At 30.4% G+C, this 26,385-nt stretch overlaps 3 protein-coding genes and 1 long non-coding RNA gene across 4 annotated transcripts; 1 reads left to right on the plus strand and 3 right to left on the minus strand.

Annotated features, from left to right (window-relative positions):
* Window positions 1-297: 297 nt before the first annotated feature.
* LOC149497807 (uncharacterized) lies at window positions 298-2,680 on the plus strand. Its single transcript, XR_016319924.1, has 4 exons — window positions 298-580; window positions 797-934; window positions 1,610-1,691; window positions 2,509-2,680. It is a non-coding gene; the product is annotated as an uncharacterized LOC149497807 (long non-coding RNA).
* Window positions 2,681-4,611: 1,931 nt separating this feature from the next.
* On the minus strand, window positions 4,612-6,587 carry LOC105627971 (large ribosomal subunit protein eL30). Its single transcript, XM_012209255.4, has 5 exons — window positions 6,428-6,587; window positions 6,218-6,323; window positions 6,021-6,122; window positions 5,001-5,069; window positions 4,612-4,904 (listed from the first exon to the last, which is right to left on the minus strand). Exons 1-5 carry the CDS (start codon window positions 6,446-6,448, stop codon window positions 4,864-4,866), a joined length of 339 nt encoding a protein of 112 aa, XP_012064645.1. The 5' UTR covers window positions 6,449-6,587; the 3' UTR covers window positions 4,612-4,863.
* Window positions 6,588-7,805: 1,218 nt separating this feature from the next.
* LOC105628244 (phospholipase A1-II 4) lies at window positions 7,806-9,373 on the minus strand. The gene is made up of 2 exons (XM_012209630.4): window positions 8,777-9,373; window positions 7,806-8,574 (listed from the first exon to the last, which is right to left on the minus strand). The coding sequence occupies exons 1-2, from the start codon at window positions 9,356-9,358 to the stop codon at window positions 7,945-7,947; spliced, it is 1,212 nt and encodes a 403-aa protein (XP_012065020.1). The 5' UTR covers window positions 9,359-9,373; the 3' UTR covers window positions 7,806-7,944.
* Window positions 9,374-24,581: 15,208 nt separating this feature from the next.
* Window positions 24,582-26,161, minus strand: LOC149497808 (phospholipase A1-II 1-like). Its single transcript, XM_089719702.1, has 2 exons — window positions 25,539-26,161; window positions 24,582-25,387 (listed from the first exon to the last, which is right to left on the minus strand). The coding sequence occupies exons 1-2, from the start codon at window positions 26,118-26,120 to the stop codon at window positions 24,761-24,763; spliced, it is 1,209 nt and encodes a 402-aa protein (XP_089575828.1). The 5' UTR covers window positions 26,121-26,161; the 3' UTR covers window positions 24,582-24,760.
* Between the last annotated feature and the right edge of the window lie 224 nt (window positions 26,162-26,385).

The raw sequence follows: 26,385 nt of genomic DNA on the forward strand, positions 1-26,385 counted from the left end.
ATCGATTAAAAATGTGTCTATATATATGTAACAACTATATAAATTAATCAGCCTAAAATTAAATATCTTTGGTATTAATATTTTATGAATAAATTGAGAAAATATTACTAAACTGAACAAAATAATCAAATAAATTGAACCGGACCCAAAAATCAAATTAATTTTTCGAAAACCAGATGAAAAATCCATAAACCAATTGAAAAACCAAGCTAAAACCACGATTTAAACCAAATCAGACTCGAATCGACCCAAACCCCATCCACCAATTAGAAAATTCTAGAAAAAAAAAAAAAAAGAAAAAAAAAAGAAAAGAGAAACGAGAAGAGAGATTCAGTGGTCTCTCTCTCGCTCTTCTCTCTCAACAACCCCCCTCCCCTTTTCTTCTCGTTCTCCGACCACCGGCCACCAAATCCGGCAAATAAATACTCTAAAAATATCTACTCATCGCAAGGAGTATGATTCAAGCCTTGGTTTGCGCGATTTGAGCCTGGATTGAGAGAAAATTCAATCGAAAGGTGCGACGCCATAGTAGCAATTCTTTCAGCCATTCACGCCGTTTCCGGCGACCTGAGACTTCAAGGTAGGTGCCGATCGACTCCTCTCTTCTCCTTCTTTCATTTGACTGTTACGGTGTTGAGTATGGTGGCCGGAATCGGAAAACCCAAAGTGGGTACCATCGAACATTTCCGGCCAATTTTCGGCCAACTGGTTCACACCCACCTTGATTTGAACACATATTAGTGATCCTCTCATCGAAACGAATGAAATGATGTATTGTTTGTCAATTTTGGTGAAGGTTAAATTTTTCGGCCACCGTGCACGGCGGCGGCGGCGGCGGTCCGGCGACCGGCCGGCGAGACTCCGGCGAGACTTCAAGAGACAGAATGCTCTCCTCTTCACGCGGATGACGGAAATGAAATCTGATTTTCAATCGGTACACTCTAAAGCTTAATTTGCAATTTTTGAATAAATCCCGAATTAATTAATTAATGAACTTAATTAAGTATTTAAGTAAATTAAATTAAATATTATTAAATATATTTTATGAATATTAATTATAACTATAAGGTTGGTACAAAAAAAAAATATATATATATATATATATATTCCTAGCTAATAATAAATTTTAGGAATTTTATTAACAAATAAATAGTTATAGAACAATTAATTATAATGGATTATGTGAATTAAGTGACCGAATAAATGACGGTTATGACGGACGGGATTAGTGGATATGAAGTTGCCCGATGGATGAACTGTGTGTGTGGATTTGTGAAAATTTGAAAAATTTGGATAGTCCAGTTTATAGAGGAAATGCTGCCGAATTTTAGTTATATTCTTAAGAAGTAGTGACGACGAAAATTTGAGGTATTAAGAAATACTATACAATATTAGCATTATCATTATACAATATTTCTCACCGAATATTTAGAGATTTTATCTAAAGGTTATAAATTAGAATAGTTATTTATATAAATGAGAGAAACTAGATATATATGCATATATAACAAGTGAATTAAATGACCGGTAGCAAAAATAAATAAACGAATGTGAAATATAAGTTTTTGAATTAAAACTCTTATTTAGAATTTTCTTGTTTATTTTAAAGGTTTATAAAATACAAAATGCGAGGACAAAAGCTGGAAGCATGTGGCTAAAAAGGCAGTCCTTGTAAAGGACAATAAAGAACTGTGAGTAGTGTTAGATAACTAGTACCATCCGCCTGCATTCATGCATTCACGGCTAAATGTTATCATGCATTAATTTATTGAGTTGCCATATTATGATGCACTATTTGTTGATATTAAAAATTGTTTGATTACTTGTGCTATGAACATACTATGCCTTGTTTGTGTGGAATTGGGATGAAGTGGACCACCATGGGTTTGTGAGGACGGTCCATGTGATATGGATCCTAAATATGATATGATATGATATTTGACCGTCGGCCGGGAAAATGGGAGATCGGCGCCCCCGTGTGCACCTGATGATATGGATTGTAAGGAAAACCACAGGATGGCTTCTTGTTGTTGCGCACCTGATAATCTAGATTTGATTGTAGCCCGCAGGGTGGCCTCCTGTTGTGAGCACTTGATGATCTAGATTGGATGGAGACCACCGGGTTGCCTCCTGTTGGTATGGAAAAGAAAAGAGAGAATGAAAAAAAAAAACAATGAGAGGACTGGTCAGTGAGGATTAGACCAGTTGGCCGTATGGGGGATCGGCTCCCTGGTGCACATGTATGAGAGGGCGAGCCATGTGTGAGGACGGCTCGTTGGGGTTTCAGGTGGTGCCACTGACTAATTTCCACGTGATGTGATTATATGAAGGTGATAATAACTGTGATTGCTGTTGTATTGCCATTTGTGTGACAAATTGCATGATCATATAATTAAATGGTGTCCAAATAGAAATATTTTAGCATCTGTGTGATTGTGTGGGGTGAGAGGGTTATCTAACCCTACTCATTGAGTTTGGCGCTCACCCCTGCCTACTATTTTTTTTCAGGTAATAGAAAGAAAGGAAAGCCCTATGGAGTTGAAATACGTATTATAGAAGACTGTTAATGACAGAAATAAATATGTAAATGTAAAGGTAGAGTTCCGCAATTGTATTCCAGTTGGGTTGTAAGTGCATAATGAAAGTCCAGATTTAATATATGAACTGTATTTTGGATGCATATGTATAATAAGTTAATGGGCCTTAATCCATAATTATGAATAGAATGTGGAACTTAAATGAGTTAGGCTTACTACGGGCTTCGGGGGCCTTAAGCCCACCCAGGTCCTAGTGCCGGTCCGGTCCATGGAAATGGGTCGTGACAATAATAATAGGAAATTTTTAAATTTTCAAATGCTTAATTATCCATATGTATTTATCTATTAAAAAAAAAGTTAAAAATACATCCAATTAAATTATATATATTCTTATGTTAAAATTTTTTTAATTGGCTATGACCAAGATTATTTTAGAGTATCCTAAATTTTATAAGAATAATATAAGAAATCTCATTATTCCCTCCTTAATTTCCACTTTTATATATAGTATAGATTATAGATCATAAATAAATAGATTTATATAATTTAAAAACTTTTTTTTTGAAAAGCATATAATTTAAAAACTTGCTATAGTTTAGCAAACCATAATCAAGCCTAATAAATTTGATTATAGTATTATGCTTACCAAACATAACATTAATTTATAAAGAAATCATTTCACATTCAAAAGTGAAAATGGTATTTTTATAATATTTAAATTTAATCTTGTCTTTTAATATCCTACCTGGAAAGAAGCTGCAATTTGCACTTTAAACTTGGACTAAAAATACAAGTTATCCATTTTTGACATTTAAAAAAAAAACATTTAAAAAAAAAACATCACCTTGCCAAAAAAAAAAAAAAAGTATAAATCTAAAAAAAAAAAAAAATACAATTTATCAATTTATCCATTTTTTTTTTAAATACCCATTTTTTTTTCCATGATCCAATAAATCTAAAAGAGAGTGAGTTTCATTTAGCAAGGGCACTAGTTCTCCCTTAGCTCTTCACTATACCTCAGAACCAACAAGTTGTTGAGATCACGCAATTACTCTTTCATTTCATGCTAAACATAAAACCCAAGTCTTGAAAATGATAGTGAAGCCAGTACAATACATAAAGCTAACAAAATCCAGTTCAATTTTCTTACAATACCCATAATCTAATCTCCACTTCTCTGCCGATGAAATTCGTCCTTGCTATAGCAGCAGCAAAAGGCTAGCCATAAAAAGAAAACCTAGAAAAAAAGTACCACTACAAACCTTAACCTCAAACCAACTTAAACAATGGTCTAAAGATCTCCCAGTTGTATCTAATCGAATACCGAATACTGAAATACAAGTTGCTATAAGATGAACGAAATCAATGGAGGGGAATTTTGAGTTTGATGGAGGATTTGATTTTTAGGGATTTTATCCCTTTCTGGAGACTAGCGTTCCAATTCACAAAAAAAAATTCAGTATTAATTTTTAATCAAGGTTGGCAGCGTATTGTTCATGCACTCCACTAAGCTAAAAAATGAGAATTTCATATTTTTGTTGCCAAGGTCATGGGTTTTTTGGTTGAAAAAAGTTTTAAAATGGTAAATTGAATTTTTAGCGCAAGGTTAAGGAACATTTTGAATCTTCTTCATATCCTAAAACCACAAAACGAAGTTACTAAACCTGAATTGGAAAACCCTTAATGCACTTTACCTAAGGGTACTGACCTGAAAGAAGCATTTAATTGTGAAACTCAATTTTGACAATAGTTGATTTTTAGGAAACAAATTTTAAAAAGAAAAATAATTTTTGAAAAGATCAAATAATCTTGTTTGAATGAAAATGAAATTTTTCTAGAAAAGTACAGCAATTAAGAATGTTTATTTTTTTTTAAAAAAAAATCGTGTAGGAACTCAAAAATCTAATTAACTCAAATTAAAAGAAAAGAACTCAATTGACCAAAATGTGCAAACAAAACCTCTTGAGTTAAAGGGGCAAAAAGAGATTTCCCTCCAAGAACTCTACAGAAGCCATCCATAAGCTTGCATAATACCATAGCAAAATTTCCCACCAAAGCAACCAAGCATTCAAACTTGAAATATAACAGCATCAACTTGCACATAAAGAAATTACTTAGCAGGGGTACCACACTTTAGCTCTAGACATTTGAAACAATCTCCAAAGAATAACACTTGATAAGATTAATGCCCTTCATCCCCACAACAGCTAAAAAGACAAATGGTACATAAAATTTACTGGGAAAATATCAAAACTAACTGGTCTTGAAAGACAAAAATAGAAAAATAGCTCTGTTACAAAAAAATAACACCAGGAATGCAATCTGCTCAGTGATCACCAGGCAGGCTCTTGATGATATCAGAATCACCTGCAAAACAGAAATGGTATTCATTCAAATGTCAGAGAATCAATCTCATCACGTAAAACAAGGTTAAAACTAAAATTTCAACATGATATTTATTACCTGGATCAATAATGCTCAAGCAAGAAACGCGGAAATATTTGCCACAAGCAGTTCCCAAGTCTACATTGTCTGGAGAACCATGTAGATGAAGATATCAGTCTAAAAGTAATACTCACTGATTAAGAATATACCATTCATATAAGGGAGAACTTGAGATCAGCGGCCCATTATGAAACATAGTGTTATATGAAAAAAATGCACAAATAAAATAAAAAAAATGGCATAGATGAAATACAATGCAATTGCAGATGGCATTCCTAATCTCCCTACACTTGCCAAAAGAAGAGATGATGCAATCATTCCTTTCTTGTAAATGATTTTATAGTCTGTACATGGGTTGAAATCCCTTGATTATTTTTGGTGGATTTTTCATTTTATCTTTATGTGTTAAAGAAATTAACTGAAAAGGCCCAAGCATCCACAACCTAGTTTTGATAATAAGCTTCGCTTTCAAAGATGTTCTACACATCCAATAAAGAGTCCTTCAAAATATGCCTAAAAATGGATAAAAGAAATCTAAACAAACATAGTGTATATACTTATACAATGTAACTATGCAACAAACACATAACACTGCATGAAAAAGACACTGAATTCCAGCAAATAAAACCCGGCAGACCCCAAAAATTCTGAAAAAACAGGCTGTTAACTTCACTTCTGAATAAGTAACTATTTTCTTTAACCAAACAATATAAACTTCAGTAATCAATGAATAATGAAGCTGATGAAAGATGAAATCTCACTTACATACCTCAAACAGAACATATGCAATTAAAATCTAAAATGTATGCAAGTAATATCTAAAAGGGAATAATATAAGCAGAAAATAAGCGATTACCGATCTAAAAGGCAATGAAGGGAACGATATTTATTCTAACAAGTACAATGCACGTTCTTATATTCACACACAAACATTATTCTCATAGTTTCTACCATCAAACGAATAACCAGAATCTAGAGCTAATAAAATCTAGCTGCAAAGATTAAAGACCCAGTGAAAGTGAAAAACTTAGAACTTACTTCCATTATAATGGTGGACTCCAACCTTAGAAAGCATGGCATAGTACTCAATCTCAGACTTTCTCAATGGTGGGCAATTGTTTGAAATTAGAATCAATTTACCTACTCAAAAACCGCCGCAACAATTAAAATAAAATAAAATCAAAACAAAAAAAAATGAAAACCATAACTTAAAAAAACAAAATTAAGAAGTTCACCTTTGGAGGACCTGAGAGAGCGAAGCACAGTTTTGTAACCGAGAGTGTACTTTCCACTCTTCATAACGAGAGCTAATCTGTTATTGATGCTCTCATGGGTCTTCTTCTGTAATATCACCAAAAATAATATAAATCACAAATCTAAATTAGATTTTAAGAAAAGATGAATATGAAATGATGGAAATGGGGAAAACGAAGAGAAGGACGTACTGTTTTCTTTCCAGAAACCATTTTTCTGAAAAATTTCTTGGCCGATTAGGGTTTTCTCCGTGAGAGCGGTGGAGCTGAAAAACCTGCAATTATCGGCTGCTAATAACCGGATAGGGTTTCGTTCTTCAGAAATCGGAAGATAAACAAATATTAGGGTTTTTGAGTGGGTACACCGAATGTTTATAAACTTAACCCGGGCCCAATCCATCTTTAACAGTAGCCCTAAACTGTGGCGGGTTGGGTTGGGCCGAAGAATATAATCTTTTAATTTAATCCCGAGCAACATTTTTAATGGAAAATGGCATTTTGCTTTTGTCTCAACTTTAGGGACTTTGAACTTCACCAGCATTAAAATTAATCAGGGAAAAATATATTGGTTTGAATTTAACGGTTCTCAATTTTTTTTGTCTAACTTTTTGATTAATTAAAGTTTGAACTAAAATTTATTTTTTAATCAAGTACATTTAACTTAAATATTTTCCAATTATCAAAATTATTAGTTATTTTTTGACCACCTTACGATGCTTATAATTCATGCTTCCTAATGCATATAGTTTGATTTAGTAATGATGTTAGTCCTAAATTTTATTTTTTGGTAGTAGGAGGTATTTTTTTTCACTTTTTAAGTATGGATTAATTCTCCTTTAAAGATTCTCTGAAATTGTATTCTTAATCTTATAAGATGAAAGCCACCTACGATCTAGATGAATGCATTGTTGGTTCCACGTAATTCTTTTTTCTTTTTGCACATGGTTTTGTCATTAATAATGCTCCTTCCATCCTATTTTATTTTATTTGTTTATCATTCCTTTTTTAGATGCCCTAAAATATTTACAAGATTTCTAAATTTAAATATATAAATAATTATTTTTCTCATAATAATCTTTATGATTGTTTATTAAATGAAGGACTTTTATTAATATTTTAATAAGGATAAAAAATCGCAAAATAACTTTTGTTTACTAAATTATTAAAATGTATGTTTGTCAAACTATGCAAACAAAATGGGATGGAAGGAGTATTTTTTTTTTTCTTGGTATCTTTGAGCTTTATCAAGTGTAAAGTGTTATATATCTCTATTTTTTTGCTACCTATATTAATTTATCACTAATAATTAACTTAGATAATTTATGAAAAAAAGAAGAGTTAAGATTATATTCAATATCTTATTTACTTTATATCTTTTTGGCAATTTAAGACATTTTCATTAGTGGAGCAACATAAAATTAAAAGTAAAAATTTCAATTTATTTATATTATTTTTTTATTCACAGTATCCCATGTTCTTCAGCTTGGGACTATTCTCATTTTGGAGTTCCTGAATGCTCCTTTCATGAGTGCATTACGTGAAGCATTTCTTCATAATTATTGTCCTTTTATTGAAATTGAAAAATACATGACAAAGGCATACATATCGCCTTAGACATCACAAATAGGAGGATTAATTTATTTGATTTACTGGAAACTTAAAAGATAGAACCCAAACTCCGGTGTATGGAAAGAGTTGCGGTTTTCCAATTACGGGGCATCTGGAATATAAAATTCTGCCTTATAGGTTCCATCGTCTTGTAAAACCATACCTTTATTCTCCTCAACCCACCATATAGGTGGTATATTGTAGTTATTTTCAGCATTCAAATCATCTCCCCTTTTGTTTATCAATGCAGTATCAAGAGGATACTCTAAATTGAACCCTCCTTTACTGCCTTGTGTTCCTGCTACTCCATGCAAGTAGACGTTCAAATCATGTGGATTAACATCACTAGTCTTTAAGAACGGTGACAGTGTAGTGTCAATGGGTAAGCTTTCTCCCACATGATAATAACGATGCTGAGGCATTAGAATTAATTCATTTGGTGGAAGTTTAGGAACTGGGTCGTTAGCATTTTCTACCCTTAAAACACGAACATCTGAGAGTTCATCAAATACCTTCTTGAATCCTTCGTTTCCTACCATAGGACAACCAAATACAATTGCTGTCACTGGAAAACTCTTGTTTGAAATTCCTGTTGGCTTGTTAATGCCTTTGTAAGCTATATCCACTGCGTTCAAGGTAGCAAGTGCTGATCCCAAGCTGTGGCCGGTTAGTGTTATACTCACTTCCTCATCTTTGTATTGATCAACCAATTTGCTCACTGCATCCAGAACCTGTATGCGTATAACCATTATAAGATTATGTATGGAAGAAATTTCCTTTTTTTTTTTTTATTCAGGGCATTCTTCAATTTTCATATGCACTGAAATTTTTATATTAGTGTATATTTTAAGTTTTCCTTGGAAACAAATGATAATAATAATATTTAATTTGCCGATAAAAAAATGTCAATTGTTGTATGTAAGAGTGAATTACCTGGTCCCTGGCACTTTTCTTGTTGTAAATGGACTTGTCGTCTTTTGTTGTATAGATGCTGCGAAAGCCAAAGTGGATAAGAGGATCATTGTTATTATTTGGAAATATATCTGAAGCTGAGACTGGTATAAATTCATAGTCTTCAAGCTTTTCTCCATCCAATGCGGTTTCTCTCCAAGAAACAACAATATCTCTTCTTCCAAGCTTCTTTTTTCCATCATCTGTGGCAACTGCCACATAAGCACACCAAGTGGACTCATTAATGACATTGTCGAACCACTGAGCCTCTAATCTTGAATAAATGAAATCAGTCACAGTATAATCGAATTCATTGCGAGCTCTTATACCCACTTTGGTGAAAACCTCATTTGGTGGATAACGGCTAAACCCATGCAAATCTTTAAACTTTCTGTAACTATTGTAGGCATCGCCAATAGCTACGGCTCTATCGCCATAGTTAAGAATAGAACTACGAAGGTCAAAGTCTAGAGGATCTAACAGACCCTCCCAGTTGTTCTCACCGCTCAGCTCCCTCCACCTATCTGCTATATTAGCAATCACGCTTAAACCTGTGCCTGCCATTTCTCTCCCTCTTTCTTTCTTAAAGCTGAAATACTAAATAACTTGATGAAGATTGTTTCATCTTCATGCTTTATATAGACTACACAATGCATGCATCAAACCACAACTTGAATAAAATACTTACCATATGCAAATCATGTGTGTTAATTATTGCTGCAAATAAATTGATTTATGGCTATTGTTATTATTAAAATATTCAATTCTTATCCTAGCAGAAGTGAAATATTAGTGTATTCTGGCAGCTTTGGACTATGTCTTGGTGGTGGAGCTACTTGGTAACCAAGGGCGGCCATGGACCCCCACTCCCACAAGCTCCCCAGGAAATTTTAAAATATATAAATATCCCTCGATTTTAATCTTTTTAATGAGTTTCTTTTAGTGATATTGTCTATAGTATGTATAAAATGTTAAATGATTAATTTATTTAAAAATTTTAAGAAATCAATCATCATTAATATTAAAGTTTATATATGAATTCAGTTTATATATATATATATATATATATATATATATATATATATATATATATATAGGCCACTTGCAATTGTTTTGTATCCGGAATCTCTCGTTCAAATTAAAATATATAATAATTTGATGAAGAAGATTTTCCTTTTGTTAAACTTGTAATAGTATATTCTCTTTGTCCCAAAATATAAGTCCTTTAAGATTTTTGCACAAAAATTGAAGAAATAATTAATTCTCCTAGATTATAACAAAATTAAGGATAATTTGACTAAATTATTTTTTATCTCAAAATCCACCGTTACTTGTAAAAGTATCTATTGTATTTAATATAAATAAGAGTAACATTAAAAAAACATCATTTATTACTCCTTAAATTACTCAAATCGACTTATATTTTGGGATAAAATAATCAATTAAAAAATAACTTATAATCAATTAATCGTTTTGAGTAATTTAAGATTTTTGCACAAGAATTAAAGAAGCAACTAATTCTCCTAGATTATAACAAAACTAAGGGTAAGTTGACTAAATTATCTTTTATCTCAAAATCCATCGTTACTTGTAAAAGTATTTATTGTATTTAATATAAATAAGAGTAACATTAAAAAAACATCATTTATTACTCCTTAAAATACTTAAAACGACTTATATTTTGGGATAAAATAATCAATTAAAAAATAACTTATAATCAATTAATCGTTTTGAGTAATTTAAGATTTTTGCACAAGAATTAAAGAAGCAACTAATTCTCCTAGATTATAACAAAACTAAGGGTAAGTTGACTAAATTATCTTTTATCTCAAAATCCATCGTTACTTGTAAAAGTATTTATTGTATTTAATATAAATAAGATAACATAAAAAAAAAACATCACTTATTACTCTTTAAAATACTCAAAACAGACTTATATTTTGGGACAAAATCAATTAAAAAATAACTTATATTTTGGAACAGAGGGAGTAATTATTTGTGTTTGTCAAGTTTTTTCTTGGATTCTAACATAATGATAATAATAAACAGTCTCCCTTCATTCCATTTTATAATATCAATAAGTATTTACTTTGCTTCACTCTAAGTACTCGTTTAAGATTTTAAAAGTATATTAATAATAATTTTTTATTCAATTTTACCTAATATTTATTAGTGTAATTTTATATTTACATTTATTTTTTTTGCTCTTTTTTATCATTACTTTAACTATAGTTAAATTAATATTTTGACTAAACAGTTCATTATATCAAGGCATAAAAAAAAAAAAAAATTTGAATTCACGTTCAAACTTGCTAATCTCATTTTTTCCTCCCTTGTCTCTGTTTCTAATTTGAACAATAATTACTTTCTTCCCTATATATTCTACCTTCATCTCTCAAAATAGCTCTTCGGTGATGTTAACAGCATTTGAAAACCAGATCCAATAAAATTGAAGAAGGATTCTCCAAGGAAATTGAATTTACTTTCAAAACCTGTTAATCTCATTTCTTCTTCCTTCGTCTCTCAAGATTCTACCTTCCTCTCTCTCAAAATAGTTTTGTGGCCCGATTTTGACTTTACTAATATTTCATCATTCCCAAGTAATCCATGCTTAAAAAATTTTGGCCACCTTAATTCAAGTTGTCGGCCTATTCCTCTTTTGCGCTTCTTTGCCAAAAAAAGATTTGTGATGAATTTAGTAGGGTTCCCTTTTGCATGATTGTCATTAAACTTTGCCTCAAAAGAGTTTTGGCTCGATTTCTTCAAATAAGCAGAATATGGCATATGAAATAATGATTTTAGATCAGATTGAGTAAGAGAGATTTTACAAATTTCGAATCGCTTGTTTTTAGAGACAATCGATTATTCAATAGGAACAACACCTCTCATTCTCAAATCATAAAAATGCCAAAATATCTCTTCGAATTCTCTCTCTCTCTCATATGACCATCATTTCTAAACATAAAATCTGTCTTGATTTCTAATAATACGACAATTGGATTAGAAGCATTTGGAAACATCATTTGTTTTAACATCTCGGAAGACCTGAAAAAAAATTGAAAAATCATTAAGTGTGCAAAAAAATTGAAAACAAACATGATAGAAATTAAAGGAAAAAAAAAATGTAAAAGTTACCTTTATTTCCAGGCGCCAAGACTTTAAATACAAAACTATTAAAGAAAGTCGTGACTCCTGCTAACTTAGTGTTAACCTTAGTGTCATATTCTTTTATCACTGTGAACTTTACTTATGGCAAGCTTCCAAAAAATTTTCAAGAGATCATGTCAAGTAGTCCATATATGGAGATCCATTTTGCAAATTCTTGTCCGTAAAATCCAAATTACAACTCAACATCATTTATAAGATAATTAATTATATTCCAAATATGACAATATTCACTCACTTTATTCATTAATCACCAATGTTATTCAATTACATACATTGTTAAAAATACATAAGGTCTTATTCCATACTCAAAATTTTATAATAATCAACATATACAATTGATTTACTAACGTAAAAATTTTTTCTTTTAATGTCAAGTTTGAACGAATATATTCCTACATACATTATATTAATACACATGAAAATAAGTCCACAATCTAACTTTTGCAAGTGAATCTTATCTTCAAGGAAATTGAATTCACATTCAAAACTTGCTAATCTCGTTTCTTCTTCCCTTGCATCTCTTTCTCTGTTTTGAACAATAATTACTTTCTTCCTATAGATTCTATCTTCCTCTCTCAAAATAGTTCTTGGGTGATGTTAAGAGCATTTGAAAACCAAATCCAATGAAATTGAGGAATGATTCTTTAAGGAAATTGAATTCACCTTCAAACTTACTAATCTCATTTCTTACTTCCTTCGTCTATCTTTCTCTAATTTGGACAATAATTACTTTTTTCACTCTACAATCTACCTTCCACTTCCAAAATAGCTCTTGGGTGATGCTAAGAGCATTTAGAAACTAGATCTAATGAAATTGAGGAAGAATTCTTCAAGAAAATTGAATTCACCTTCAAAACTTGCTAATCTCATTAATTTCTTTCTTCATTCATCTCTCTTTCTCTGTTTTGGATAATAATTACTTTCTTCCCTAGAGATTCTACCTTCCTCTCTCTCAAAATAGCTCCATGGCCTGATTTTGACTTTCGCTAGTAATTCATTGTTCACAGATAATCCATTCTTGAAGTATTTTGGCCACCTTAATCTATGTTGCTAGCCTACTCCTATTTTGCGCTTCTGTGCCAAAAAAAGATTTATGATGAATCTACTAGAGTTCCCTTTACACATCAGATATACCCGAATACTATGATTGGCATTAAACCAAAGGACTTTTGGCTCGATATATTCAAATAAGCAGAATATGACGTATGAAATAATGACTTCATATCATGTTGAACGAGAGACTTTTTACTAATTTCGAATCGCTTGTTCTTAGAGAAAATCAAATGTTCAATAGGAAAAACACCACTCTTTTTCAAATCATAAAAATGCCAAAATTTATATCTCTTCAAATTTTCTCTCTCTTTCTCTCCTATTAACATCATTTCTAAAAATCCAATCTGTCTTGATTTCTGATGGGATTAGAAGCACTAAGAGACATCGTTTCTCTTAAAGATCTCATGAAGACTTGAAAAAAAAATTGAAAAATCATTAAATGTGAAAAAAAATTGAAAAAAAAACATGATAAAAATTAAAGAAAAAAAAATGCAAGAATTACCTTTATTTCCAAATGCCAAGACTTTAAATGCAAAACCATTAGAGGAAGTCGCGACTCTGCTAACTTAGTGCTAACCTTAGTGTCATATTCTTTATCACTTTGAACTTTACTTATAGCAAGTTTCCAAAATCTTTCAAGAGATATCATGGCAAGCAGTCCATGTGTGGAGATTCATTTTGCTTAATCATGTTCATGAAATCCTAATTACAATTATCTTAGTTATGTTAAACCCAAATTGCAACTCAATACTGGCCTTATTTCATTCTATTACAAGAGAATTAATTCTATTCCAAACATTACAATATTTACTCACTTTATTCGTTAATTACCAATGCTATTCAATTACATACATTGTTGAAATTACACAGGGTTTTCTTACCAAACTCAAAATTTAATAATACTCGACATAAACAATTGATTCACTAGCATACAAATATTTTTCTTTTACTTTCGGAGTTGAACATATATATTTCTCCATGCAGTATGTTAATATACAGGATTATGAGTCCACTACCTAATTTTGCCAGGTGAATCTTACCTTCAAGGAAATTGAATACACATTCAAAACTTGCTAATCTCATTTTTTCCTCCCTTGTCTCTCTTTCTCTAATTTGAATAATAATTACTTTCTTCCCTATAGATTCTACCTTCTTCTCTCAAAATAGCTCTTTGGTGATGTTAAGAACATTTGGAAACCAGATCCAATGAAATTGATGAAGGATTCTTCAAGAAAATTGAATTCACCTTGGAAAGTTGCTAATCTCATTTCGTCCTCCCTGGTGTTTAGGTAGTTGTTGGTTATCTTAATAACTGTCAATTGTTCTATTAAAAATTGCGATTGTAGCTAATATCACCGACTGTTTCCTAATAAATTTCCGACTAAATAATTTAATTTTAAAGAATTAAAAATAAATAACAACGCGTAAATTTTATAAAATACTAATAAAATACTGATATATTATCGACTGAATATTACTGACAAAATTAACGACAAATTTATAACCAATTGGAATTCAAATTTATCGAAAAAAATAATTGATTTGTCGACAGATTTTCTGTCAGCAAATCACCGATAGAAAAATTATTGGTCAGAAAAATTACCGACAAGGACTTTACCTACAATAAAATTTTGTCGCTATTCTGTAAGTAATCATAATTACTGACAAAATTTCAAGATTCACCTACATAATTTTTGGTAGGTAATTTTGATTTTTTTTTTTTTTTTTTTTTTTTTTTTTTGTAGTGCAAATGTTTAAGAAGTAATATTTGACAATTGACCCCCATAAACTTTAAATACTAGTATAAACACTATACCATCCAACACAATAAATAATATATAAAAATAGTGTTTTGATTAATATCAAAACTAAATACTACATTAAACATTGTTAAACAGGGTGTAAGAAAGTTACATCTTTTACCAATGGCAGAAAAGATTGGATTAGCGAGAGTGAGCTGTATCTTAAAACATTAATTAGGGATAAATATATATTTGGTTTCTGAATTTTACCAGTTTTTTAATTTTTAGTTTCTAATTCTTTTTTTAATTAAGAAACGTAGGAATCGAAAATTTATTTTTGAACTAAGAGCATTTAAAATTTTTCAAAATATCAAAATTATTACTTCATTTTTTGACCACCTTATGATGCTGATAATTCATGCTTCCTAAGTCTGATTTTGTAATGTTGTTGGTCCTAAGTAGTTCTTTTTATTGCATGTGGTTTAGTCAGCAGTCATGATAGTTTATTTTAGCGTAAAGTGTTTTTACTTCTTTTTTTTTTTTTTTTTTTTTTGCCGATAACTTAATTTCGTTTTCTAAGTTATGATTAAGAATTATCTTAGGTCAATTATAAAAAGAAAAGCAGTTAAAAATATATTCAATATCTCCTTTAATTTTAGTAATTTAAGATGTATGAAATTGGAAAGTAAAATTTTCAATTTACTAATAATTTAAACATGAATTAATTACAGGATCAATTTCTACATAGTCATTGTCCTTTTATTGAAATTGAAAAGTACATGTAAAGGCATACATATCGCCTTAGACATTATATTTATTTGATTTATTTCTAACACTTAGAAGGTAAAAGCCAACCCATCGCACCCTTTACATGTAGACCTTCAAGATTCAACAAAAGAAATAAAGTGAGCATTACTTCCATCATAATGATGTACTCCAACTTTAGAAAGCATGGCATAGTACTCGATCTCGGATTTTCTCGGTGGAGGGCAATTGTTTGAAATAATTATAAGCTCGCCTACCAAAAATTAATCCCAAATATTAAAGTTTACTAATATTATTTTAGAACAATAATTTTTATTTTTATTCTTTCAATCAATAAAATAATATCATTTGACATCTTTATTTAAACATAAAATAATAATATCTATATAACTTTTTTTTTGTCTAGATTGACTCAAATTAAAATTAAAAAGATAAAAGAAATTAATAAAAATTAAAATTTGATTTCATTTATATAAATTGTTCATTCTCATTTGAGAAATATTATATATCTAATAGATTCACGTTAAAAGATTTTTTTTCTTTTGCGTACATCCATATTAAAAAAGTTTAATTGAGATACTAAATGGATAAAATATTAATTTTTACTCAAAATAATGAATCGTACAATTATAATGAATAAGTTATTTAAAACTAATAGATGCAATATTAATTTTAATCTTGTCTATATATTTAGACGTGTATATCACTTAATATACATGTAAAATAAAATAAGTTCCTTAATATCTATAGTATTTCATGTATTTATTTTTCAATTAAATTATTAATATAAATTATTTTTAATAATTATTTAAATTTTAAATCCAATGAAATTAATTTCGTTAATAATTCATTTACTTGGTATTTTTAATAAAAATTTGAAAAAAAATAAAGTTCAGATATTTTTTTTAAGAAAATGGATTTATCCAACTTGATCTGTATCCCACCCTGCACCGACCCGTAGCGAAGCAGATGATAGAGCTGTAATATATAGTGGGGAGAGTAACGTAATATCCGATCCATACCTGACCTACCGTCATACCCATTATATATATATATATGAAAATCATGTGGTGATGTACTTGTTTTGTTTCTTAAGTCTTTTAAGCGGAATAAATTTACATCTAAACATAAATGTCATCTTGCACATGTCAAATGCTTTTGGACCAAATGAAAAAGTTTGGCCGTTAGTTATCTTAAATTAAAATAGATTAACTCATGGAAAAAGCATTTACGAAGGATAGTCACGAATCACGAAATAATAATAATTTTATAAATTTTTTTATTTATATTCGATAAATGATTTAATACATCAAGTTAATTAAAAAAAATTGAAAGCTTATCATTTTGTCTTTTTTCGCAATGTAGTAAAAATATAATGATTTGAATCAAAATATTATTTATTATATATCTAGTATATAAGTAGGCTTATATATCGGATATGGATAAATCTTTCCTTAGTTTCTTATTCAAAGAATACAAGATTACTGGTGATATAAAAAAAAGAAGAAAGTTAATAGTGGTTTAAAAGAAAAAAAAAAGAAAAAACATGTAATCTCCCTCTCTCTCCCCCATATATATATGTATTATATATATTGTTGGCTCAAGGGTCAATTTTTAATCTCGGATTTTGATGATTAATACAAAATGAATAAATTTAAAATTATGTTATTTGTGCTAATTTTATTTTTATGCAGAATTTATTTGGAGAGAAAATCATACAAGGCAAATCCTACTTTGAGTGTGAAGAATTCGAAGACCTAGTAGCTAGGTATTTAGGAATACTTTGTAGGATAGAGAGAAATTCCATATATGAGCACAAAAATCCTTTTATCTCTCAAAAATATTTTTCGGAAAATGAGTTTTCTTCAAAATAATCTATTTTCGAAAATATTCCTTCAAATCGAAAAGATTTATTTTCCTAAAACTAAAGAAATTTCTTCTCTAATGTTTTTGGTAATAAAATCATTCACCTTTTCGGAAATATATTTTGCAAGATCTAGAGTATTTTAAAGTTATTCTCTTACCTTAAAAATGAAGGAAAATCTCTTTCGGTTTTGGTAAGTGCATCTTTCCGCAAATAATTTTTCTCCAAAAATAAATGCTGTCGAAAAACTTTTCTAAAGGAAAGTGAAAATCGGATTTTATTCTCTTACCAAAAATGATAAAATAATTTTTGGTAACAAAGATTTTCAGATCTTCTAAACAAGGAAAGAAGATATTCTGATCTCTTTCCAAAAAGCGACAGCTCCTTCGTTTTCTATATAAAGGAACGTTCACGCCTTAATCATTTGGTGAAGTAAGAGTATTTGTTTTAAGAGCACTCTCTCTCATTGAACGAATCCTTTTCTCTCAAAACTTACTCTACCCCTATTTTCTTTTCTTCTCCACACTTAACGTTTTTAATATTTAAAGTGAAATGAATTTTTACAATTTCTTTTTGAAAAACAATTCTGTGTTCTAATCGATCTTCTAATCTAATAAAATTGTTTTTCCTGTGCTTATATAGGCGTTTCCTTCTGTCTATTTAGAATCTGTATTCTATAGTAGACAGGCTCTTTATTTGTTAAACTTTTGAGTGTAATAGCTTAGGTTAGAAGCTATTGAGATAGAGGTTATCAAGCGACCTTCTCCATGTGTGGGATAGTAATGTCTTGAATCGAGTTTTCTGTACTCTTCCAAAAACAGAAAGGGTTGAGGTTAACTAGAACTTTTGGAAAATTTAGTGGGACAAAAGGGTATATCTAGGTTTTTGATCTATTGCCTTGTACTGTTGGTTTGTCTTTTACCCTTTAAAAGAGATAACTTAGTGGAGGATCTCAAGATGCGTCTTGGGGAGTGGATGTAGGCGAGTTAGTGCCGAACCACTATAACTCACGATGTTGATCTCTTTATTTCTGAAGTTTGGTTGATACTGTCTCTTTTACACTCCTGTTTAATTTCTTAGAAACACTGAAATTATTAATAATTCAGATGTTCTAAAACGGCAATAAGTCTCATCTATTCTAAACGTTAGAACTCTGGTATTCTAATATAGTGAATATACAATGTTCTAACTGTTGTTCTATTTCCAGTATAATTCACTGTTTGGGTTTCTATTTTGTTTTCTAAACTTTATGAGGATATTCTAATCCTGATAACTCTCCATCATAAAGTTACTTTAACATTTGTTTAAGACTTTGTGAAGAAGTTCTAATAATTATCTTTCACATAGTGTTATATGGTTTTGCAAACTTTATGAGGAAGTTCTAAGTTCAATAACTTTCCTTCATAAAGAAGCTCTGATATTGTATAAGTCAGTGTGAAGCTGTTCTAATCAATAGCTGCACTTTGCACAGACTTTCTATATTTGAAATTAGAACATTGTGAGGAGATTCTAATCCATATTCTACTCTCACAAAGTTCTGTGTGTTTTTCCGCTACACTTAGAATTCTAATTCTTGTTTAGAATTTCTAAAATTTATTTCAGTTTTTAGAAAACCCAATTCACCCCCCTCCCTCTTGGGTTGTGCCATACACATTCGGGACCCACATATATAACATATGAAAATCATGTTATTGATGTTCTTGTTTTGTTTTTTACATTTTTTTTTAGGTGAAATGCATAGATTTTGCATGTAAATTTAGAAAAAAAAGTTTTAATAGTATTTTTAACTTTTATTTTGACTCATTAAACATTTCAATTTATAAAATTACACATATTAAACACTTTAGCTTATAAGGATAATAACATTTTTGACATTTAAATTTAAAAAAATTTCTTTTCATGTCTGAATGGGAAAAAAAAAAACAAAAAGATGAATTGAATGTATGAAATTTTTTAGAAAAATCAATTAAATGTTGCATGCTAATGTGGTACATGGAAAAGCTCATTGGGCACTTGTGGAACCATAGGTTTGAGAGATTTGAACCTTTTTACAGCAAATTGACGCACTATCTAATGCACAGGATATTACTGGCCAAGAAACTAAATAGTTGCAAGCAAAAGTGAGCTTTGAAAATAGGTAGGAGGATGAAGTCACCCGATCAGTTGGACATCTGGTCCGATCCTATTCAAATGAAGTAGATAAAATCTGATCTATTCAGTGGTAGATTGATATTTATGCTAAAATAAAATTCGATGCGGATATGGATATGCCATAATTCGGTCTAAATCCAATCTGTAAAAAGTAATTTTGCCTTTTTGTTATATTTTTAAACTTTTGATTGTAATTCTACATGTGCAATTGCCTATTTCTTCTGTTCCTTCTTATTTTTCATTTATATTTTACATCATTATTTCCAACTTTTTCGCTTTCTTGATTTTTTTTTAATCTCTACATCAAATAAAAGAATGAGTTCAACATTGCAACCACTTCTGAAATGTTTACAATTGTTAAACTTTTTCTAATTGTCATAATTTCCAATTTTTTCATTATTGTTAAGAATTTTTGTGTTTTCAAGCATAAAAAATAATATGCATTTTTATTAAATTATTATTTTATTTTATTTTTTTTAAACATAATTAAAAAAAAGGATCATTTTATTTTATTTCATTTTATTTAAAAAAAAGGCATCAGTTGGAAAACTGACTTTTGCCCAGAATTTTACAATACTTGGAATCTCACGGGGACTCCGGATCCGTGATCAATTTGGACTGGGTGAGCCTTGTTTCGCCGAAAATGACCCTGACAGTGGCTTCGCCACCGCCGTTCATGGCGTTTTCGTCAGGCAAGCTTTGTCGCCGAAACTGATGGGAGAAAGAGACTCGCTGGGAAGAGAGGAGTCGATTGAAGCATGTCCCTCGCCTTGAAGCTGCCGGAAATGGTGTGGATCGCCGGAATTTGGTGAGCACGAGCTGTCGAGGGCAACAACTCCGTTTCGCTCCCATTGACGCTCTTTCCGCGCGAGAGGAGGCTGGAGACACGACCACCAGCACCAGACGAGCCGACCGCCACCTAGCTTTCGTTGAGCGGTGGCCGGAAACGAGGAGAGGGAGGAGGAGCGGCGCTGCTCCTTGCTTGCGCGAAGAAGAAGAGAAGAAGAGAGAAGAAGATGGGTCTAGAGAGTTCTGGGCCATTCCGGTTCAATTTGAACCGGTTTGGTCCACTCAACGATTTAGCTGGATTTTTGTTTGGTTATCTGTTTTTTTTTTTCTCTTTGTTTCCGAAAACTTTAAGTCGGTTTACGGTTCCTGTTTAACAAAAAATTAAATATTTATTGTATAACCCCATTTTATTCTTATTAGTTCGATTTATTTCCCAATGATTTTCAAGCGGTTTGATTTATTTAATTGATTTAGTCAAATTTATATCTCTTTCTCAATTTACTCAAAAATAGTGCATATGTATCAATTTAGGATTACCTAATTAAGTGGTAAATATAATTTTTATTATTATTTTAAGTGGTCCAATATCAATTCTAAGAAATTTAAATTATTTTCGACTAGAAGTTCCGATAACTTGTTTTGGACTTGAGCCCAATTTGCAATAGGGATGGCCATATTACGGTTTCTGGAACTGGAACCGGTGGTTCGAAACTGGTCCGAACCGGAATCGAAACCAATGGGAACCAAAACCAGGATATTTTCGGTTGGATTCCGGTTCCAGTGGTTTGCGGTTCCACCAACCGGTCGGAACTGGATGGAACCGCCGATTTTCCGACCGGTTAGAACCGTCAGTTCGAACCGGTTTGAACTGGCAGTTCTAGCCATTAGAACCTTTTAAATTTCTTTTTTTTTAAATTTTGTTGCAACTTAACTACGTGGACTTTGATTCCTCTAACCCCAAAAAGATACGTAAGTAACTTAATTTTTTTTTTTTTTAAATTAAGTTCAAGTCCTTTTTTTTTTTAAAATTACGTTCAAACTTTTTTAAACAAAAAATAAATTCAGTTGAAGACTTTTTTTAAAAAAAAACATAATTAAGTTCAAGTCTTTAAAAAAAAAAATTTAATTGAAGCATTTTTTAATTTTTTAGGTGTATTTTTTTAAGAAATAACTTTCACAAATTTTTTAAATTTTGAAAACCGGTCTTCAAAATTTAAAATTTAAAATTATACGATTCGCCAAAAAATCGATCGGAACCGTTGGTTTTGAAACTGTTAAGGAACCGAAACCGAAACCGAAAATTTTCGGTTCGGTTCTGGTTCTGCCGGTTCCGACACCGGAACCGCCTATTCCGGAACCGTGGCCATGCCTAATTCGCAATTTGGGCTCAAATCAAGATTGCCCAGTACTTACAGCCCATCCCATCAAAATTTGGATTTTCAATTGATTAAAAATTCAAAAGTTTTGAAAATACAAATTCGGGTCTTTTCAGTAACTTTATACATATGCATACATTATAATTATTATGGCTTGGACAACTTGGGTAAAGATAAAAAAAATAAAAAAATAAGAGGCAAAAAAAGTTAAAAACAGGGTTTGGCTGGTTCAATCATGTTTTTCGGTTCAAACCGGTTTTATCCGGTTTTACACTTGGTGGGTTTATATGTCAAATCAGATCGGACCGACTTCCAATTCGCAGTTGAACCGGTTTGATTTTAAAAACACTTGTTATTATATACTAAGCCGCGTGAGCGGTTATTGTTGCTATAACAGTAATTTTACAATATAATCCTTTTATTTTTCTTAATTACATTTCTATATATTTAGACCTGTATCTCACTTAATATACATGTAAAATAAAATAAGTTCCTTAATATCTATAGTATTTCATGTATTTATGTTTCAATTAAATTATGAATATAAATTATTTTTAATATTATTTAAATTATAAATGGATGATGAAGTTAATTTCATTAATAATTCATTTACTTGGTATTGTTATTTTTTAAATATTTTTAAATTATAATAGGTTGATGATAAAATTGTATTGTTCAAAAAATTTATAATAAAATTATGTCAATTAAAGTAAAAACGCACATAAATGGATTTCTAACTTTATATTTTGGCAACGAATATTTCGAAAAAATAGCATTACCAAGCTGTATAAATACTGTTATGACTTCTTATATAATTCCGTGTGCATAATAATGTCAATATAATATTCATAATAGTGTCTATAAGTTGAATTGTTATGTATAAAGTTAATAAATGGACTTATCGTACGTAATGTTATGCAATACTATATTTCATTGTATTATAACATAATTTTAAAATTGCATTTATAAATGTATAATTTATGATAATTATCCGGCGCGATACTCGTATTTTCTATTTGATAACATGAGACATATTTAATCAAAATATATTCAATGATTCGTGGTAATTGAATTTTCTAGTTTTTTTCTATTTTAATATTTGAATGGAAAAATTTTATAATTAAATGTCTGAATTAATAATTTGAGTGTATCTGATCGAAATTTGTTAAAAAAGAAAGTCATAACAAACTATTTTACTCAATTATATTGATTTATTTTTTTATTATTCTTTTCCTTGTTTTGTAATTGAAAAAAAAAGAGTGTTTTTTAGAGACAAGAGATAAAATAATAAAAAATTAAAAAGAGAGATAAATTAAATGGATGTTTATGTTGTTGCAGACTTTCTTGCTAAGAGCGTTACTGCTGGGTCAATGGGTGTGGACTGGTTAGGCAATCCTCCTCCTGAGGTGAAGTTGCTTTTGGATACTGATTGTGTGGTGCGGGTTGGCCCCGTATGGTCATTTAATGGGTTTACAGCCCTCCTTTTAATTTAAAAAAAAAAAAAAAAAAAAACTAATTAGACTAAATACACTTGATTGTAACTTTTTTAACAATTTAAATATACAATTATCAAAACAGAAAAAATTAAAAATTTTCGACAACTCAATGCATTATCATCGTACACGATAAAATTAAACATGTAATAACTGTGCAGACGAAAAAAGGTTCCACCATTTTTTTATCAGCAAAAAGTATTTTTTTTATTAGAATAAAGTATGTGGGATCAAATTAGTCATTTAAGTAATTGTTTATTGTCCTAATAGTTGCAAATTATTTTATTAAAATATTTAATCAAATGTTAAAGAGAATAATGCTTGATAATACACTTCCTAAAATTTTAAACACTAGTATAAACACTATCGGAGAGTGGAGCTTAATGAAGGCTCAAGGAGACCAGAGGCGTTCCAAGAAATTTATTTTTTTTAAAAAAAAAAATTTCTTGTAAAAATTACATTTTGATCCTTAAAATATAAAAAAATTATATTTAACCTACCTACAAGTTTAAAAAAATTTTGTTTATATCCCCAAAAGATTTGTCATAACTCTGCCCCTAAACGCTAGCTATACCATCCACCATGTAAATAAATAATAGAAATAGTGTTTTGATTGGATAAAAACCTAAGTTTCAAGCTAAATGTTGTTAAACAAGGCCTAAAAGAGTTATATATTTAACCAACAACAAAGAAGATTGGATCAAGGAAAGTAGTTGAATCTTATAAAATTGATTAGGAATAAAATATATATTTGGTTTTTAAACTTTACCAGTTTTTAATTTTAGTGTCTAATTCTTTTTTATTAAGAATTTGTGGATCAAAAAAAAATATTTAAAACTCTTTTTGTAATATCAAAGTTATTACTTCATTTTTTGATCACCTTATTATGCTGATAATCCATGCTTCCCAAATCTGATTTTGTAATGAAGTTGGTCCTAAATAATTAGTTTTGTTGCATATGGTTTAGTAAGTAGACATAATAAATTTTTTTCTTGGTATTTTTGACCTTTACTTACTGCAAAGTGTTTTTACTACAACAATATATATATAGATATATATATATTTATGACAGTTAAATTCTTAGAAAAACAGTTAACTTAGTTCATTTATAGAAAAATTCTTAGAAAAACAGTTAACTTAGTTCATTTATAGAAAAGTAATCAACTTAGTTCTTTATAGAAAAGAAAAAACAGTTAAAAATATATTTAATATTTTCTTGTACTTCAGATAAAGCATCAATTTAATATGTATTGTAAGACGAACGATACGAGGTCTGTTGGATTAAGGTAAATTCTAGAAAATGTTAAATTTTTCCTGGTTCTTTAATTTTAATAAAAAATTTTATTGTTGATAAAATAAAAAATTAAACATGCATTGCAAGATCAATTTCTACATAATTATTGTCTTTTTATTCAAATTGAAAAGTACATGATGAAGGCATACATATGGCCTTACTAATTTATTTGATTTACTGGTAACACATCACTTAGAAGGTAGAAGCCAACCCATGGCACCCTTTATTTTATATTCTATATATAAAAAGAGAGAGAGATGTTGGTTTCCAATTACGGAGCATCTGGAATGTAAAATTCTGCCTTATAGGTTCCATCGTCTTGTAAAACCATACCGTTATTCTCCTCAACCCACCAATTAGGTGGTATATTGTAATTATGTTTTTCATTCAGACCATCTACAGTTTTGTTTATCAATGCAGTATCAAGAGGATAGTCTAAATTAAAACCTCCTTTACTGCCCTGTGTTCCTGCAACTCCATGCAAGTAGACGTTCAAATCATGTGGATTAACATCACTAGTCTTTAAGAAGGGTGAGAGTGTAGTGTCAATTGGTAAGCTTTCTCCCACATGATAATAACGATGCTGAGGTATTAGTATATCATTTGGTGGAAGTTTAGGAACTGGGTCGTTAGCATTTTCTACCCTTAACACATGAATATCAGAAAGCTCATCAAATACCTTCTTGAATCCTTCGTTTCCTACCATAGGACTAGCGAATACAATCGCTGTCACCGGAAAACTTTTGTTTGCAGTTCCTGTTGGCTTGTTAATGCCTTTATAAACTATATCCATTGCGTTTAAGGTCGCAAGTGCCGATCCCAAGCTGTGGCCAGTTACTGTTATACTCACTTCCTCATCTTTGTATTGATCAACCAATTTGCTCACTGCGTTTAGAACCTGCATGCATATATTTGAATATAGGATAAGTCTTGCTTACATTATGCCTTCAGTCAAACTTTCTGATCGATCTTAAACCTCTAAATAAAGTAAGTATTAATATCGTATAGAGCATATAAGAGACGTCAAGATCAGAATAGTAGAAAGATACCTGGTCCCTTGCACTTTTCTTGTTGTAAATGGAGTTGTCGTTTTCTGTTGTATAGATTCGGTGAAAGCCAAAGTGGATAAGAGGATCATTGTTATTATTTGGAAATATATCTGAAGCTGGAATTGGTATAAATTCTAAGTCATTGAGCTTTTCTCCAGGCAATATGGTTCCTCTCCAAGAAACAACAATATCTCTTCTTCCAAGCTTCTTTTTTCCATCATCTGTTGCCACTGCCACATACGCACACCAAGTGGACTCATCTTCAATGACAGTGTCGAACCATTGAACCTCTAGTCTTGAATAAATGAAGTCAGTCACAGTATAATCGAATTCATTGCGAGCTCTTACACCGACTTTAGTGAACAACTCATTTGGTGGAAAACGGCTAAACCCATGCAAATCTTCATACTTCTTGTTATTGTACGCATCGCCAATAGCTGCAGCTCTATCGCCATAGTTAAGAATGGAACAACGGAGATCAAAGTCTAAAGGATCTAACAGACCCTCCCAGTTGTTTTCACCGCTCAGCTCCCTCCACCTATCTGCTACGTTACCAATCACGCTTAAACCTAGGCCTGCCATTTCTCTCCCTCCTTTTTTTTTCTTTTTTTCTTAAAGCTCAAATGCTAGATAACTTGGTGAACATTGTTTCATCTTCATGCTTTATATAGACTGGCCAGTGCATGCATCAACCACAATTTGAATATAGCAGGAAGCAGATTTAACATATGCAAATCATGTGCGTTATGTATATTTATTTGTAGCTATTGTTATTATTAAATTTTTCTATCCTTATCCTATAAGACATGAAATATTAGTGTATTCTGGCAGCTTTTTGGACTATCTA

Source organism: Jatropha curcas, chromosome 3, assembly GCF_041381405.1.
Source record: "Jatropha curcas cultivar XTBG-Jc1 chromosome 3, XTBG_Jcur_1.0, whole genome shotgun sequence".
Classification (NCBI taxonomy): Eukaryota; Viridiplantae; Streptophyta; class Magnoliopsida; order Malpighiales; family Euphorbiaceae; genus Jatropha; species Jatropha curcas.

Bases quoted from the DNA above. Each gene is read 5' to 3' on its own strand.
- LOC105627971 (XM_012209255.4), bottom strand. From the start codon at position 6,448: ATGGTTTCTGGAAAGAAAACA. The intron at 5,070-6,020 runs GTAAGTTCTAAG...ATGGTTCTCCAG, and splicing joins AGTCCACCATTATAATGGAA to ACAATGTAGACTTGGGAACT. The intron at 4,905-5,000 runs GTAATAAATATC...TCTGTTTTGCAG, and splicing joins CTTGAGCATTATTGATCCAG to GTGATTCTGATATCATCAAG.
- LOC105628244 (XM_012209630.4), bottom strand. From the start codon at position 9,358: ATGGCAGGCACAGGTTTAAGCGTGATTGCTAATATAGCAGATAGGTGG. The intron at 8,575-8,776 runs GTAATTCACTCT...ATACGCATACAG, and splicing joins AGAAAAGTGCCAGGGACCAG to GTTCTGGATGCAGTGAGCAA.
- LOC149497808 (XM_089719702.1), bottom strand. From the start codon at position 26,120: ATGGCAGGCCTAGGTTTAAGCGTGATTGGTAACGTAGCAGATAGGTGG. The intron at 25,388-25,538 runs GTATCTTTCTAC...ATATGCATGCAG, and splicing joins AGAAAAGTGCAAGGGACCAG to GTTCTAAACGCAGTGAGCAA.